This window comes from Mobula hypostoma, chromosome 5 (genome assembly GCF_963921235.1).
Source record: "Mobula hypostoma chromosome 5, sMobHyp1.1, whole genome shotgun sequence".
NCBI classification, from domain to species: Eukaryota; Metazoa; Chordata; class Chondrichthyes; order Myliobatiformes; family Myliobatidae; genus Mobula; species Mobula hypostoma.
In genome coordinates this window covers 2,204,228-2,221,537 of record NC_086101.1, presented here as the reverse complement: position 1 = coordinate 2,221,537, position 17,310 = coordinate 2,204,228, and the positions used below count along the sequence as shown (strand labels likewise).

The following is a 17,310-nucleotide window of genomic DNA, read 5'->3' as shown; positions in this document are numbered from 1 at the left end:
CACAGGGTGGGCACTGCCTGCCGTACAAGGAGCAGGGGGCACGGGGTGGGCACTGCCTGCCGTACAAGGAGCAGAGGGCACGGGGTGGGCACTGCCTGCCGTACAAGGAGCAGAGGGCACGGGGTGGGCACTGCCTGCCGTACAAGGAGCAGAGGGCACAGGGTGGGCACTGCCTGCCGTACAAGGAGCAGAGGGCACAGGGTGGGCACTGCCTGCCGTACAAGGAGCAGAGGGCACAGGGTGGGCACTGCCTGCCGTACAAGGAGCAGAGGGCACAGGGTGGGCACTGCCTGCCGTACAAGGAGCAGAGGGCACAGGGTGGGCACTGCCTGCTGTACAAGGAGCAGAGGGCACAGGGTGGGCACTGCCTGCCGTACAAGGAGCAGGGGGCACAGGGTGGGCACTGCCTGCTGTACAAGGAGCAGAGGGCACAGGGTGGGCACTGCCTGCCGTACAAGGAGCAGGGGGCACAGGGTGGGCACTGCCTGCCGTACAAGGAGCAGAGGGCACGGGGTGGGCACTGCCTGCCGTACAAGGAGCAGAGGGCACAGGGTGGGCACTGCCTGCCTGCTGTACAAGGAGCAGAGGGCACAGGGTGGGCACTGCCTGCTGTACAAGGTAAGTCAGGACCCCATCACAGCAGAAATGAGGAGCTGGGACCTGCGACCTGCAGAAACCTCCCCCCAGGACAGGTCGTGCCTCAGAACAGAGTGCAGTGTTTCAAGGGAAGGATGATTTGAGCGTGTCTTTTCCACCAAAACAGCTTGGAATCTGTACATACAACCGCCCACAAATTCGTGAGGAGAAAGCTGGCTGCCATGAACACTCAGTATATCCAAATGCTCTGCTAGTCCTGAGGTCAGGGTTAGGGTCAGTGTGCAGAGAGAGACACAAACAAGCTGACATAACAAATTCATCTTTATTGATTAAAATACCAATAAAATTGATTGAAATAGTAATTAAAAAAAGAGCCCAAGAGCTGGTAAGCAAAGAGAGCGATTGAGGAGACGCAATGTTACTGAAGATGCGATACATTTCTCGGCTTTGGGTACCAGTTCACTCACATGATGTGTCTACGGTTCACCTGTGCAGTCCCAATCACACACTCGTTCACCTAGACAGGGATGGGTACCAGAAGAGACAGGGTGAAATATTCCTGTTCCCCCACTTCATGGACAATGACATTTCAAGTTTAATATCTTTGAGGTTCTGACGGGAAGATAGAGATATGGGGGGCTGGGTTTCCCCAAGCAGGAGAGGTTAGACACTCTGCACCTCACCTATAACCCCTGGCACATCAGCGCAATCTTAGACTGCAGATCATCTCATCTCTCCTGATTAGAAGCACTGCAACTAGAATCTCACTAACTCAGCTGAAAGATGCAGTGAGCCACATGGAGCCCAGCTCCTCAGATATTCCCGGAGGCTGCAGCAAACCCTCAGTGATCTGCTGACCCCTCCTCCATCCTGCAATCCAACCCAGATGCTGACGGAAGCTCCCCGATCCGTGTACCAGTCCCACTGCGCTGAAACGTGGGGTAGTGATGATTACAGCTCAGGGTGTTGGAGTTCAGAGTTCAATGCTGGTGCCCTCTGTAAGCACATTTCTGCCTGCTTCCTGCGACCGTGTGGGCTCTGGTTTCCTCCCAGTCCAAAGTTAATCAGTAATTTTAGGTTCTCCTATGATTAGGCCAAGGTTAAATTGGTGTGTTGCTAGGCAGCACACTTTGTGGGCTGAAAAGATATGCTCTATGCTGGATAAAAAGTCACCACACCTTCCTCAGGCAGACGTATAAATTTATTCCGAGATAACAACACGGGAATGGGACCTTTTGACCCAACAAACCCACGTCACTCATCTGCCCACGACACCAGTGTCACCTCGAATACCTTCCCCCACCCCACCGTAATGGTGTTACAGTAACCACGACACCAGTGTCACCTCGAATGCCTTCCCCCACCCCACCGTAATGGTGTTACAGTAACCACGACACCAGTGTCACCTCGAATACCTTCCCCCACCCCACCGTAATGGTGTTACAGTAACCACGACACCAGTGTCACCTCGAATACCTTCCCCCACCCCACCGTAATGGTGTTACAGTAACCACGACACCAGTGTCACCTCGAATACCTTCCCCCCACCCCACCGTAATGGTGTTACAGTAACCACGACACCTCGAATACCTCCCCCCACCCCACCGTAATGGTGTTACAGTAACCATGACACCAGTGTCACCTCGAATACCTTCCCCCCACCCCACCGTAATGGTGTTACAGTAACCACGACACCTCGAATACCTCCCCCCACCCCACCGTAATGGTGTTACAGTAACCACGACACCAGTGTCACCTCGAATACCTCCCCCCACCCCACCGTAATGGTGTTACAGTAACCACACCAGTGTCACCTCGAATACCCACCCCACCCCACCGTAATGGTGTTACGGTAACCACGACACCAGTGTCACCTCGAATACCTTCCCCCACCCCACCGTAATGGTGTTACAGTAACCACACCAGTGTCACCTCGAATACCTTCCCCCCACCCCACCGTAATAGTGTTACAGTAACCACGACACCTCGAATACCTCCCCCCACCCCACCGTAATGGTGTTACAGTAACCATGACACCAGTGTCACCTCGAATACCTCCCCCCACCCCACCGTAATGGTGTTACAGTAACCACGACACCAGTGTCACCTCGAATACCTACCCCCACCCCACCGTAATGGTGTTACGGTAACCATGACACCAGTGTCACCTCGAATACCTCCCCCCACCCCACCGTAATGGTGTTACAGTAACCACGACACCAGTGTCACCTCGAATACCTACCCCCACCCCACCGTAATGGTGTTACAGTAACCACGACACCTCGAATACCTCCCCCCACCCCACCGTAATGGTGTTACGGTAACCACGACACCAGTGTCACCTCGAATACCTCCCCCCACCCCCACCGTAATGGTGTTACGGTAACCACGACACCAGTGTCACCTCGAATATCTTCCCCCCACCCCACCGTAATGGTGTTACGGTAACCACGACACCAGTGTCACCTCGAATACCTCCCCCCACCTCACCGTGATAGTGTTAGGGATATCAGTGTCATCTCAAATACCTTCCCCCCCATACCACTGTGATAGTGGTAGGGAAACCATGATACCAATGTCACCTCGAACCCCACAGCCTCTAAGCACTGCCAAATGTTTCCCAACTCACTTTAAACCTCTGCCGACTAGATTTAGGCTTCCCTCTCCAGTAATCCACATTTCCTCATCATTTCAGAAACCTCTCCTGCTCGCTCATCAGTTTCCTTCACATCAGGAAAACATCCCCAGCCTACGCAAACTCTCTCACAACATCGCTGGCAACAACACGGGAAATCTCTTCTGCACCCTCTCCGGGTTAATCACACCGTACACAGAGATTCAGAATCACATTCGTCACGATCTTTTCCACTCTCTCCGGATTAATGACACCGTACACAGAGGTTCAGAATCAGATTCACCACGATCTTTTCCACACTCTCCGGATTAATGACACCGTACACAGAGATTCAGAATCACATTCGTCACGATCTTTTCCACTCTCTCCGGATTAATGACACCGTACACAGAGGTTCAGAATCAGATTCACCACGATCTTTTCCACTCTCTCCGGATTAATGACACCGTACACAGAGGTTCAGAATCAGATTCACCACGATCTTTTCCACTCTCTCCGGATTAATGACACCGTACACAGAGGTTCAGAATCAGATTCACCACGATCTTTTCCACACTCTCCGGATTAATGACACCGTACACAGAGATTCAGAATCACATTCGTCACGATCTTTTCCACTCTCTCCGGATTAATGACACCGTACACAGAGATTCAGAATCACATTCGTCACGATCTTTTCCACTCTCTCCGGATTAATGACACCGTACACAGAGGTTCAGAATCAGATTCACCACGATCTTTTCCACACTCTCCGGATTAATGACACCGTACACAGAGATTCAGAATCACATTCGTCACGATCTTTTCCACTCTCTCCGGATTAATGACACCGTACACAGAGATTCAGAATCACATTCGTCACGATCTTTTCCACTCTCTCCGGATTAATGACACCGTACACAGAGGTTCAGAATCAGATTCACCACGATCTTTTCCACTCTCTCCGGATTAATGACACCGTACACAGAGGTTCAGAATCAGATTCACCACGATCTTTTCCACTCTCTCCGGATTAATGACACCGTACACAGAGGTTCAGAATCAGATTCACCACGATCTTTTCCACACTCTCCGGATTAATGACACCGTACACAGAGATTCAGAATCACATTCGTCACGATCTTTTCCACTCTCTCCGGATTAATGACACCGTACACAGAGATTCAGAATCACATTCGTCACGATCTTTTCCACTCTCTCCGGATTAATGACACCGTACACAGAGGTTCAGAATCAGATTCACCACGATCTTTTCCACACTCTCCGGATTAATGACACCGTACACAGAGATTCAGAATCACATTCGTCACGATCTTTTCCACTCTCTCCGGATTAATGACACCGTACACAGAGATTCAGAATCAGATTCACCACGATCTTTTCCACTCTCTCCGGATTAATGACACCGTACACAGAGATTCAGAATCACATTCGTCACGATCTTTTCCACTCTCTCCGGATTAATGACACCGTACACAGAGATTCAGAATCAGATTCACCACGATCTTTTCCACTCTCTCCGGATTAATGACACCGTACACAGAGATTCAGAATCACATTCGTCACGATCTTTTCCACACTCTCCGGATTAATGACACCGTACACAGAGGTTCAGAATCAGATTCACCACGATCTTTTCCACACTCTCCGGATTAATGACACCGTACACAGAGATTCAGAATCACATTCGTCACGATCTTTTCCACTCTCTCCGGATTAATGACACCGTACACAGAGATTCAGAATCACATTCGTCACGATCTTTTCCACTCTCTCCGGATTAATGACACCGTACACAGAGGTTCAGAATCAGATTCACCACGATCTTTTCCACACTCTCCGGATTAATGACACCGTACACAGAGATTCAGAATCACATTCGTCATGATCTTTTCCACACTCTTGGGTTAGTTACATAGAAACATAAAACACCTCTAGCACAATACAGGCCCTTCGGCCCACAAAGCTCTGCCGAACATGTCCTTACCTTAGAAATTACCTAGGGTTGCCCACAGCCCTCTATTTTTCTAAGCTCCATGTACCTGTCCAGGAGTCTCTTAAAAGACCCTATCGTATCCGCCTCCACCAGCGTCGCTGGCAACCCATTCCTAGACACCCTATGTAAAAAACTTGGTCAGGTCACTTGTCTGCGTGCTACTGGTACCATGTAACCCAGTACTACCTGTCGCGTGGTCGGGTGGTCGGCGACTAAACCGGCTCCCCCTCCAGGCTTGCCTGGTGAGGAGGGTGGCCAGACACCCTGCAGGATGAAAAACAAGACCTGTCAAAGGGTGGATGAACCCTCTCGTAGGGTCAACGGCCATCTAGCAAACACGTGCCGTGAAGCGCGGAAAGGGCATCCCTCGCATCGAAGCTTGGTCTGGCCATTCACCGCAACAGAACTTCCCCCAGCCGTCTTGGACCCCACCATGCCACTGGATCAGGAGGGAATGTCGAGAGGGTGGGTCTGGACCTGTGCAACCCCCTACTCACCTAAAATCCACTCACACACACGCTGTTCCTTTCTGAGGAGTGGGGTACCTTAATGGTGGCCGATTAGGAAAAGGGGAGGTGCAACGAGACCTGGGTGTCATTATACACCAGTCATTGAAAGTGGGCATGCAGGTACAGCAGGCGGTGAAAAAGGCGAACGGTATGCTGGCATTTATAGCGAGAGGATTCGAGTACAGGAGCAAGGAGGTACTACTGCAGTTGTACAAGGCCTTGGTGAGACCACACCTGGAGTATTGTGTGCAGTTTTGGTCCCCTAATCTGAGGAAAGACATCTTTGCCATAGAGGGAGTACAAAGAAGGTTCACCAGATTGATTCCTGGGATGGCAGGTCTTTCATATGAAGAAAGACTGGATGAACTGGGCTTGTACTCGTTGGAATTTAGAAGATTGAGGGGGGATCTGATTGAAACGTATAAGATCCTAAAGGGATTGGACAGGCTAGATGCGGGAAGATTGTTCCCGATGTTGGGGAGGTCTAGAACGAGGGGTCACAGTTTGAGAATAGAGGGGAAGCCTTTTAGGACCGAGGTTAGGAAAAACTTCTTCACACAGAGAGTGGTGAATCTGTGGAATTCTCTGCCACAGCAAACTGTTGAGGCCAGTTCATTAGCTATGTTTAAAAGGAAGTTAGATATGGCCCTTGTGGCTACAGGGGTCAGGGGGTATGGAGGGAAGGCTGGGTTCTGAGTTGGATGATCAGCCATGATCATAATAAATGGCGGTGCAGGCTTGAAGGGCCGAATGGCCTACTCCTGCACCTATTTTCTATGTTTCTATGTTTCTCTGTAATGAGTCAACCTATAGCCAGAGCAGAGGGCAACTTATTTTTTAATTCTTTCTTTCTTCTCATTTAATATTTGTATACCTGTGCACTTGTAATGCTTCTGTGACACTGCCATTTCCTTTGGGATCAATGAAATATTGATCTGTGGCCCGTACCCCTGTTCACCTAGATCCTGTTGTAGCCCTGGTAACCTTTCACCCTCTGCATCCCACCAGTTTTGCTATCGCCCACAGACCTCACCTTGCCACTCACATTCTCTCCCAAGCTGAGAACAGTTAGCCTACCTGACAGGCAAAACGCAAGGCATTCAGTGATTCACTGAAATTTTCTTCCAGAGGAGACACATTCACGAACATCAGCCTGCAAGATACAAGTTCCAATTACAATCCAGATCTGAGACAGTCACTTATGGAGTTTAATGCTAGATTTTCGGGACATTCTGGAGATAGTTTTGGATAATGGGCACTTGGCAAGAGCCAATTAAAAAAAAAGTCAGGCTTAACTGGCGCGTCCAGGGCCCAAGCGGACAGGGTCAGGGTGGAGCACCTTGAGGTTTCTGTGAGAAGAGGCGCAGGCCAGGCTGAGATTACTGTCAGATTTCTCGTTCTTTGTCTAATTAGAGCAGTCAGAATGGATCCAAGGTCTGTGATGTGCTCTTTATGGCAGATCTAGAGATCTGCAAGGCAGCAAGGGTATACAGACCCCGATGAGAGTTACAACAGGAGTTAGACAAGGCAATGTTGCAATAGTCCTGGGGGATTTCAATGTGCAGATAGATTGGGAAAATCAGGTTGGTGCTGGATGCAAAGAGTGCCCAGATGGCTTTTTAGAGCAGCTCATGGTTGAGACCTGTAGGGGCTCAGCTATCTGGAGTGGGTGTTCTCCAATGACCTAGATTTGATTAGGAAGCTTAAGGAACCCTTTGGAGACAGCAATCATAATATGATAGAATTCATCCTGCCATTTGAGAGAGAAGCACTTTTTAAATTTATTATTATTTTTATTCTTTCTTACTTCTGTTCTAATATTTGTAATCTATGACACTTTAATTTCCTTTGCGATCAGTAACTCATCTATCTATCTAAAGTGAAATGTTTCAATATTGCAGTGGAGTATGGGAGATTTCAGAGGCTAGAGAGAGGCATTGGCCAAAGTTGGTTGGAAGGGGACACTAGCAGGGATGACGGCAGAGCAGCAACAGCTGGAATTTCTGGTAGCAATTTGGAAGGCACAGGATATATACATCTCAAAGATGAAGAAGGATTCTAAAGGAAAGATGACACAACCATTGCTGACATGGGAAGTCGATGGCAACATAAAAGCCAAAGACAGGGAACATCATTAGTGGAAAAGTAGAATATTTTAAAAACCAACAGAAGGAAACTAAAAAAGCCATAAGAGATGAAATATGAAGGTAAGACAGCTAATAATATCAAAGAGGATTCCAAAGGATTTTCAAATATATAGTGTAAAAGTGAGGCAAGAGTGGATATCAGACCACTGGAAATGATGCTGAAGAGGTAGTAATGGCGGACAGGGAAATGGTAGATGAAATGAACAAGTATTTTGTATCAGTCTTCACTGTGGAAGACACAAGCAGTATGCCAGAAGTTTGAGGGTGTTGGGGGCAGAAGTGAGTGCAGTTGCCATTACTAGGGAGAAGGGACTTGGGAAACTGAAGATCTGAAGGTAGAGACTGTGGAAGCATTTCAAGAATCACTAAATTCAAGAAGGGTTCCGGACACAAAGAATAGGAGTAAAGGGAGCTTTTTCAGATTGACTGCTGGTGTTCCGCTTCTTTTTACATTGCACGTCAATGACTTGGATGATGGAATTGAAGGCTTTGTGGGCAGGTTTGCAGAAGATATGAGGAAGATGTGCAGTGTTGAGGAAACAGAAGGACTTAGACAGCTTTGGAGAATGGGCAAAGAAACAGCAGATTGAATACAGTGATGGGAAGGAAGTGCACTTTGGTATGAGGGATAAAGGCATAGACTGTTTTCTCAACGGGAGAGAAATTTCAAAAATCCGAGGTGCAAAGAGCTTGAGTGACCCTATGAGGTTAATTTGCAGGTTGAGTCATACAAAGGCTCATACAATGAGTGTTTGATGGCTTTGGGCCTGTATTCACTGGAATTCAGAAGAATGAGGGAGAGGGGAAACCTATTGTTGAACCCTATCAAACATCGAAAGGCCTTGATAGGGTCGATGTGAAGAGGATGTTTCCTATTATGGGGGAGTCTAAGACCAGAGGACAGGGCTTCAGAACAGAGGGACATCCATTTAGAGCAGAGATGAGGAGGAATTTCTTTAGCTGGAGGGTGGGAAATCTGTGGAATTCATTGCCACAGGCAGCTGTGGAGGCCGGGACACTGGGTGTATTTAAGGCAGAGATTGATAGGTCCTTGATTGGTCAGGATGTCAGTGATTATGGGGCGAAGGCCGGAGAATGGTGTCGAGAGGAAAATGGAGCAGCCATGATACAGAGCTGCATCCTGCTCCTGTCTCTTATGATCTCGCATTGGGTCAACATCTTCCTAAAGGGAGACGATGAACAGCTGAAAGTTAGGGTATATATTGGTACCAACAATATAGGTTAAAAAAAGGTCCTGAATAGAGAATATAGGGAGTTGGGCAGTAAACTGAAAAGTAGGATTTTCAGGGTGGTAATCTCTGGATTGCCCCCTGCCCCACGTGCCAGTGAGGATGAATAGAATGATCTGGCTGGTGAATGAGTGGCAGAGGGATCAGTGCAGGGGCAGGGGATCAGATTTATAGATCATTGGGACTTCTTCAGGGGAAGATACAGCCCAAAGGACGGGTTACAGATGAAGCCGAGGAAAACCAATGTCCTTGTGGACAGGTTTGCCAGAGCTGTTGGGGAAGGTTTAAACGAATCTGACAGGGAGATGGGACCTGGAGCAATAGGTCAGAGGTTGGGAAGGCTGGTGTACAGGTGGATACAGTGTGCAGTGAGACTCAGGAAGGACAGGCCGGTGATTAGGCAAAATTGCAGTCAGCGGATGAATTGAAGTGAAGTATCAGGAACAAGGGTGATGAACTTAGAGTCTGCGTGGGTCACTACATGGAGCTACAAGACTGTGACCGACACAGAGGAAAGGGCAGGAATGGCTGCTGGATGTGCCAGGCCGTCTAAAAGGGAGGGAGGGAGGGAGGTCAAAGAGGTGGGCAGTGCATTGCCAATCAGGGATAGTACCACCGCTGCAGAAATGGAGGACGTCACGGAGGGATCTTCTACTGAGTCAGTGAGGCTGCGGTCAGAAAGAGGAAGGGAGCAGTAACTCCACTGGGAGTATTCGATAGACCACCCAATAGCAGCAGAGACTCTGGGAAACAGATAACAGGTTGTCACGTGTGACTTCAATTTCCCGAATACCAATGGCAGCTCCTTGGCGGCAAAGGTTCAGATGGGGCAGAGTTTGTTAGGACTCCTGACACAATACGTAGACAGGCCGACGAGAGGAGAGGCCATTCTGCACCTGGTACCAAGCAATGAGGCACGTGGGACATCCGAACTCTCGGTGGGCGCAACTCACTGAGGATTGGAGAGGGATAGGAGCCGATGGTATGGGGAAGTATTTCATTGGCATGGGGATATTATCATGTTGTTAGACAGGAGCCTGGGAGCATAAATTGGGAAAAGGTGCACCCAGGGAAATGTGGGGGTTCACAGCAACACACACAAAATGCTGGAGGAACTCAGCAGGTCAGGCAGCACCCATGGAAATGAATCAATAGTTGATGTTTTGGGATAGTTTATTTCATCAGGACTGGAAAGGAAGGGGGCAGAGCCAGAATAAGAAGGGGGTGGGGGGGAAGGAGGACAAACTAGGAGACAGGTGGGTGGAGAAGGGGGATGGAGTAAAAAGCTGGGGGGGGCAACAGGAGGAGGAATCCGATAGGAGAGGATAGTGGACCACGGGAGGGACTGAAGGAAGACGAGCACCAGAGGGAGGTGATAGACAGGTGAGGAGAGGAGCTAAGACGTGATCCAAAGTGGAGAATGAAAGAAGAGAGAAGAGTAAGGGGAGAAATGATTAGAAATGAGAGAAATGTAAAAGATAGAACAAGGTGTTCCTGCTCCATCCCGAGGAGGGCATGGTCTGACTTGTCAGAATGAGACTGGGACTGGAATTAAAATGGTTTCCACTCAGGAAATCCTGCTTGATGCCCCACAAAACACTCCCCCGATCTATGACAGCTCTCACAATGGATGTGCAGGTTGTTAAGGGAGCACCTACAGGGGGTTCTGAGTAGGTTTCTCCTATTGAGACAGGGAAAGGATGGTAGGGTGAAGGAATCATAGTTAGCAAGAGATGTCAACCATCTTGTCAAAGGAAGAAAGCAGCTTACTTACAGTTTAGGAAGCAAGAACGGGGTCTTGGAAGTTTAGGAACAGGGTCTTAGAGAGTTAAAATGTAGCCAGGAAGGAGTTTGAGAATGGAGATAGAGCACAGAAACATAGAAAACCTACAAACAGAATACAGGCCCTTCGGTCCACAGAGTTGCGCGAAACGTGTCCCTACCTTAGAAATTACTAGGCTTACCCATAGCCCTCTATTTTACTAAGCTCCATGTACCTATCTAAAAGTCCCTTAAAAGATCCTGTCGTATCCAACTCCACCACAGTTGCCGGCAGCCCATTCCACGCACTCACCACTCTCTGTGTAAAAAACTTACCCCTGACATCTCCTCTGTACCTACTCCCCAGCACCTTAAACCTGTGTCCCCTTGTGACAACCATTTCAGCCCTGGGAAAAAGCTTCCGACTATCCACATGATCAATGCCTCTCATCATCTTATACACCTCTATCAGGTCACCTCTCACCCTCTGTCGCTCCAAGGAGAAAAGACCAAGTTCACTCAACCTGTTCTAATCAGGCATGCTCCCCAATCCAGCCAACATCCTTGTAGATCTCCTCTGCATCCTTTCCATGGTTTCCACATCCTTCCTGTAGTGAGGCGACCAGAGGATTTAGATAGAAGGGAATGTGAGAAGTGACTGGCAAGTTGGATTGAAGAAAATGCCAAGACGTTCTACACGTACATGAAGAACAGGATGACAAAAGCGAGGGGAAGCCCAGTCAGGTATAGAAGAGGAAACGAGTTCCTGCAGTTGGAGGAGGTAGGAGAGGACCTTAATGAATACTTTGATATTATTCACCAATAACAGAGTAGAACAGTCTGAGCTGGAACTTTAGAAAAACATCTGGATAGACGTCCCTGGGGAGACAGAGGGAGAGATGTCGGGAGGATGAGGAAAGAAATTCTGCAGCGTGACTTCACAGAACTCGGAAGAAGGCTGAAAAGCAGGACCTCCAGGATAGTTATCTCCGGTTTGCTTCCAGTTCCTCGTGCTGGTGAGGGCAGGAAGAGGGATATAGGGGATCTGAATGTGTGGCTGAGGAGCTGGTGCAGGGAGCAGGGATTTAGATTCTTAGACCACTGGGATTTGTTTTGGGGCAAGGGTGAATTGTACAGAAGGGACGGGTTGCATCTTAACAGGCGGGGGACCAGCGTTCTGGCAGGCAGGTTTGCCACTGCTACACGGGTGTGTTTAAATTAAGTAATGGGGGGGGGGGAAGGAGAGGAAATATAAGGATGGAGTTAAAGGGAAAGAGAGAATAAGGAAAGTTAAGAAAGACAACAGAATTAACGGGACAGAAAGCTCAGGAAGAGATCGGAGAGTATGGCCAAGAGCAATAGGAATCGATGTGAAAGGTGAGGGGAGTAATGGATTAAAAGTATCGTATATGAATGCACGAAGTATAAGAAATAAAGTGGATGAGCTTGAGGATCAGTTGGAAATTGGTAAGTATGATGTTGTGGGAATAACAGAGACATGGCTTCAAGTGGACAGGGCCTGGGAAATGAATATTCAAGGGTATACGTCCTATCGAAAGGACAGACGGATGGGCAGAGCGGGTGGGGTGGCTCTGCTGGTGAGGAATGATATTCAGTCCCTTGCGAGGGGGGACATAGAATCAGGAGACGTAGAGTCAGTATGGATAGAACTGAGAAATTCTAAGGGTAGAAAGACCCTAATGGGAGTTATCTACAGGCCCCAAACAGTAGTCTGGATGTAGGGTGTAAGTTAAATAAAGAGTTAAAATTGGCATGTCGCAAAGGTAATGCTACAGTTGTTATGGGGGATTTCAACATGCAGGTAGACTGGAGAAATCAGGTTGGTACTGGATCACAAGAAAGGGAGTTTGTGGAGTCCCTCCGAGATGGATTCTGAGAACAGCTTGTAATGGAGCCTACCAGGGAGAACGCAATTCTGGATTTAGTATTGTGCAATGAACCGGATTTGATCAGGGAACTTGAGGTAAAGGAGCCATTAGGAGGTAGTGACCATAATATGATAAGTTTTAAACTACAGTTTGAGAGGGAGAAGGGAATATCGGAAGTGTCAGTATTGCAGTTGAACAAAGAGGACTATGGAGCCATGAGGGAGGAGCTGGCCAAAGTTGACTGGAAAGATACCCTAGCAGGGATGACAGTGGAACAATGGCAGGTACTTCTGGGAATAATGCGGAAGCTGCAGGATCAGTTCATTCCAAAGAGGAAGAAAGATTCTAAGGGGAGTAAGGGGCGACCGCGGCTGACAAGGGAAGTCAGGGACAGTATAAAAATAAAAGAGAAGAAGTATAACATAGCAAAGATGAGTGGGAAGCCAGAGGATTGGGAAACTTTTAAAGAGCAACAGAAGGTAACTAAAAAGGCAATACGGGGAGAAAAGATGAGATACGAAGGTAAACTAGCCAAGAATATAATGGAGGATAGTAAAAGCTTCTTTAGGTATGTGAAAAGGAAAAAAATAGTTAAGACCAAAATTGGGCCCTTGAAGAGAGAAACAGGTGAATTTATTATGGGGAACAAAGAAATGGCAGACGAGCTGAACAGGTACTTTGGATCTGTCTTCAATCGGGAAGACACAAACAATCTCCCAGATGTAATAGTGGCCAGAGGACCTGGGTAACGGAGGAACTGAAGGAGATTCACATTAGGCAGGAAATGGTGTTGGATAGACTGTTGGGTCTGAAGGCTGATAAATCCCCAGGGCCTGATGGTCTGCACTCCAGGGTACTTAAGGAGGTGGCTCTAGAAATCATGGACGCATTGGTAATCATTTTCCAATGTTCTATAGATTCAGGATCAATTCTTGTGGATTGGAGGGTAGCTAATGTTATCCCACTTTTTAAGAAAGGGAGAGAGAAAACAAGGAATTATAGACCAGTTAGCCTGACATCGGTGGTGGGGAAGATGCTGGAGTCAATTATAAAGGATGAAATAGCAGCACATCTGGATAGCAGTAACAGGATCGGTCCAAGTCAGCATGGATTTACACAGGGGAAATCGTGCTTGACTAATCTTCTGGAATTTTTTGAGGATGTAACTATGAAAATGGACAGGGGAGAGCCAGTGAATGTAGTGTACCTGGACTTTCAGAAAGCCTTTGATAAAGTCCCATATAGGAGATTAGTGGGCAAAATTGGAGCACATGGTATTGGGGGTAGGGTACTGACAGGGATAGAAAATTGGTTGGCAGACAGGAAACAAAGAGTAGGGATTAACAGGTCCCTTTCAGAATGGCAGGCGGTGACCAGTGGGGTACCGCAAGGCTCAGTGCTGGGACCACAGCTATTTACAATATACATTAATGATTTAGATGAAGGGATCAAAAGTAACATTAGCAAATTTGCAGATAACACAAAGCTGGGTGGCAGTGTGAAATGTGCAGAGGATTTTGAGATAATGCAGGATGACTTGGACAGGTTGGGTGAGTGGGCAGATGCAGTTTATTGTGGGTAAATGTGAGGTTATCCAGTTTGGTGACAAGAACAGGAAGGCAGATTACTATCTAAATGGAGTCAAGTTAGGAAAAGGGGAAGTACAATGAGATCTAGGTGTTCTTGTACATCAGTCACTGAAAGTAAGTATACAGGTACAGCAGGCAGTGAAGAAAGCTAATGGCATGCTGGCCTTCATAACAAGGGGAATTGAGTACAAGAGCAAAGAGGTCCTTCTGCAGTTGTACAGGGCCCTGGTGAGACCACACCTGGAGTACTGTGTACAGTTTTGGTCTCCAAATTTGAGGAAGGACATTCTTGCTATTGAGGGAGTGCAGCGTAGGTTCACAAGGTTAATTCCCGGGATGGCGGGACTGTCATATGTTGAAAGATTGGAGCGACTGGGCTTGTATACACTGGAATTTAGAAGGATGAGAGGGGATCTGATTGAAACATATAAGATTATTAAGGGATTGGACACGCTAGAGGCAGGAAACATGTTCCCGATGTTGGGGGAATCCAGAACCAGAGGCCACAATTTGAGAATGAGGGGTAGGCCATTTAGAACGGAGTTGAGGAAAAACTTTTTCACCCAGAGAGTGGTGGATATATGGAATGCTCTGCCCCAGAAGGCACTGGAGGCCAATTCTCTGGATGCTTTCAAGAAAGTTAGATAGAGCTCTTAATGATAGCAGAGTCAAGGAATATGGGGATAAGGCAGGAACTGGATACTGACTGTGGATGATCAGCCATGATCACAGTGAATGGCAGTGCTGGCTCGAAGGGCTGAATGGCCTACTCCTGCACCTATTGTCTATTGTCCCCAAGTCTGCACAGGACATACCCCATGGAAAACGAGGGGGGGAGATGTCTCTGGTTCTGGACAGGATATATCCCATGGGAAACATGGGGAGAGATTGCTGAACCTTTGTCAATGACTTTGCGTCCTCAATGGCCACAATGGTATATAACTGTACCAGATGATCGCAGGGTGGCAAATGTTAGTTCTTTGTTCAAGAAATTTAATAAAGATACTCCTGGAAATTATAGACCAATGAATCTTATGACAGTAGTGGGCAAACTCTTCTTGGAAACTAGATTAACCAGGATTTGTGGAAGGATTCAGGATCGCCAGCATTGCAGGTTGCATCTCACCACCATGAGGATTTGTAACGCCCAGAGGTGAAGTTAGAGCCATGGATATGGTATAATCGGATTTTGTTCTCAGGGAGTCCTGAGGCATGGGACCCAGAGAAACTTGGTCATGTATTCAGAATTGGTTTGCCCAGAGAATGGTGGTATCGGTGTAGTGCTTGCTGCCTGTGACCAGTGGGGTTCTACAGGATTTGTTCTGGGGCTCCTTTTTATTGACTTGGATGAGGAAGTGAAAGGATGGGTTCGCAAATTTGTAGATGACATGAAAGTTGGTTGAGGGGTGTCGTAGGTTACGACAGGGTATTAACAGGATGTAAAGCTGGGCTGAGACGTGGCAGAATGGAGTTCAAACTGGAGAAGTGTGAAGTGATTCACTCTGGAGATCTGAATTTGAAGAGCGGGTTAATGGCAGGATTTGTAGCATATGCAGCAACAGTGGGACATGGCCGCCACAGGTACAAAGAGGGGGGCAGCTTACACTTTGGAGTTGCCTCCCAAACTGTTCTGCAGGAGATATGTCAGCTTGCTGCTCCGGTAAGGAATGTGCGACTCCTGGAAAACAGAACCAGTGGGAGGGGTGTCAGTACATTCATCCAAAATACACACCAAATTAATGACAGCACACTCCAGCTGGAAGAACACACCACACCACAGTCCTGCAAGTAGTCAGTCCCTCCAGCACCCAGAGCTGTCCTGGTAAAGAGTCCACAGGGAGGGAACGTGTCAGGGAGCAGGGGGCTGACCCCAACACACCACACTCCTGCAAGTAGTCAGTCCCTGCAGCACCCAGAGCTGTCCTGGTAAAGAGTCCACAGGGAGGGAACGTGTCAGGGAGCAGGGGGCTGACCCCAACACACCACACTCCTGCAAGTAGTCAGTCCCTGCAGCACCCAGAGCTGTCCTGGTAAAGAGTCCACAGGGAGGGAACGTGTCAGGGAGCAGGGGGCTGACCCCAACACACCACACTCCTGCAAGTAGTCAGTCCCTGCAGCACCCAGAGCTGTCCTGGTAAAGAGTCCACAGGGAGGGAACGTGTCAGGGAGCAGGGGGCTGACCCCAACACACCACACCACAGTCCTGCAAGTAGTCAGTCCCTCCAGCACCCAGAGCTGTCCTGGTAAAGAGTCCACAGGGAGGGAACGTGTCAGGGAGCAGGGGGCTGACCCCAACACACCACACCACAGTCCTGCAAGTAGTCAGTCCCTGCAGCACCCAGAGCTGTCCTGGTAAAGAGTCCACAGGGAGGGAACGTGTCAGGGAGCAGGGGGCTGACCCCAACACACCACACCACAGTCCTGCAAGTAGTCAGTCCCTGCAGCACCCAGAGCTGTCCTGGTAAAGAGTCCACAGGGAGGGAACGTGTCAGGGAGCAGGGGGCTGACCCCAACACACCACACTCCTGCAAGTAGTCAGTCCCTGCAGCACCCAGAGCTGTCCTGGTAAAGAGTCCACAGGGAGGGAACGTGTCAGGGAGCAGGGAGCTGACCCCAACACACCACACCACAGTCCTGCAAGTAGTCAGTCCCTCCAGCACCCAGAGCTGTCCTGGTAAAGAGTCCACAGGGAGGGAACGTGTCAGGGAGCAGGGGGCTGACCCCAACACACCACAGCACAGTCCTGCAAGTAGTCAGTCCCTGCAGCACCCAGAGCTGTCCTGGTAAAGAGTCCACAGGGAGGGAACGTGTCAGGGAGCAGGGGGCTGACCCCAACACACCACACCACAGTCCTGCAAGTAGTCAGTCCCTGCAGCACCCAGAGCTGTCCTGGTAAAGGGTCCACAGGGAGGGAACGTGTCAGGGAGCAGGGGGCTG

General features: G+C 48.7%; 1 protein-coding gene across 4 annotated transcripts in view; it reads right to left on the bottom strand.

The window, feature by feature from the left end:
• Positions 1–890: 890 nt before the first annotated feature.
• The window catches only part of kifc1 (kinesin family member C1), a 59,277-nt gene continuing 42,857 nt past the window's right edge, over positions 891–17,310 (bottom strand). For 2 of the 4 annotated variants that reach the window (XM_063047858.1, XM_063047859.1), the window contains 3 exons: positions 15,978–16,051; positions 6,815–6,890; positions 894–1,114 (listed from right to left, as the gene is read on the bottom strand). In XM_063047858.1, coding sequence (XP_062903928.1) covers positions 1,061–1,114; positions 6,815–6,890; positions 15,978–16,051 — 204 coding nt within the window. In that variant the 3' untranslated portion in view covers positions 894–1,060. Of the gene's footprint in view, positions 1,115–6,814; positions 6,891–15,977; positions 16,052–17,310 lie in introns of all 4 variants that reach the window. The other 2 variants (XM_063047857.1, XM_063047856.1) reach the window with 2 other exon arrangements.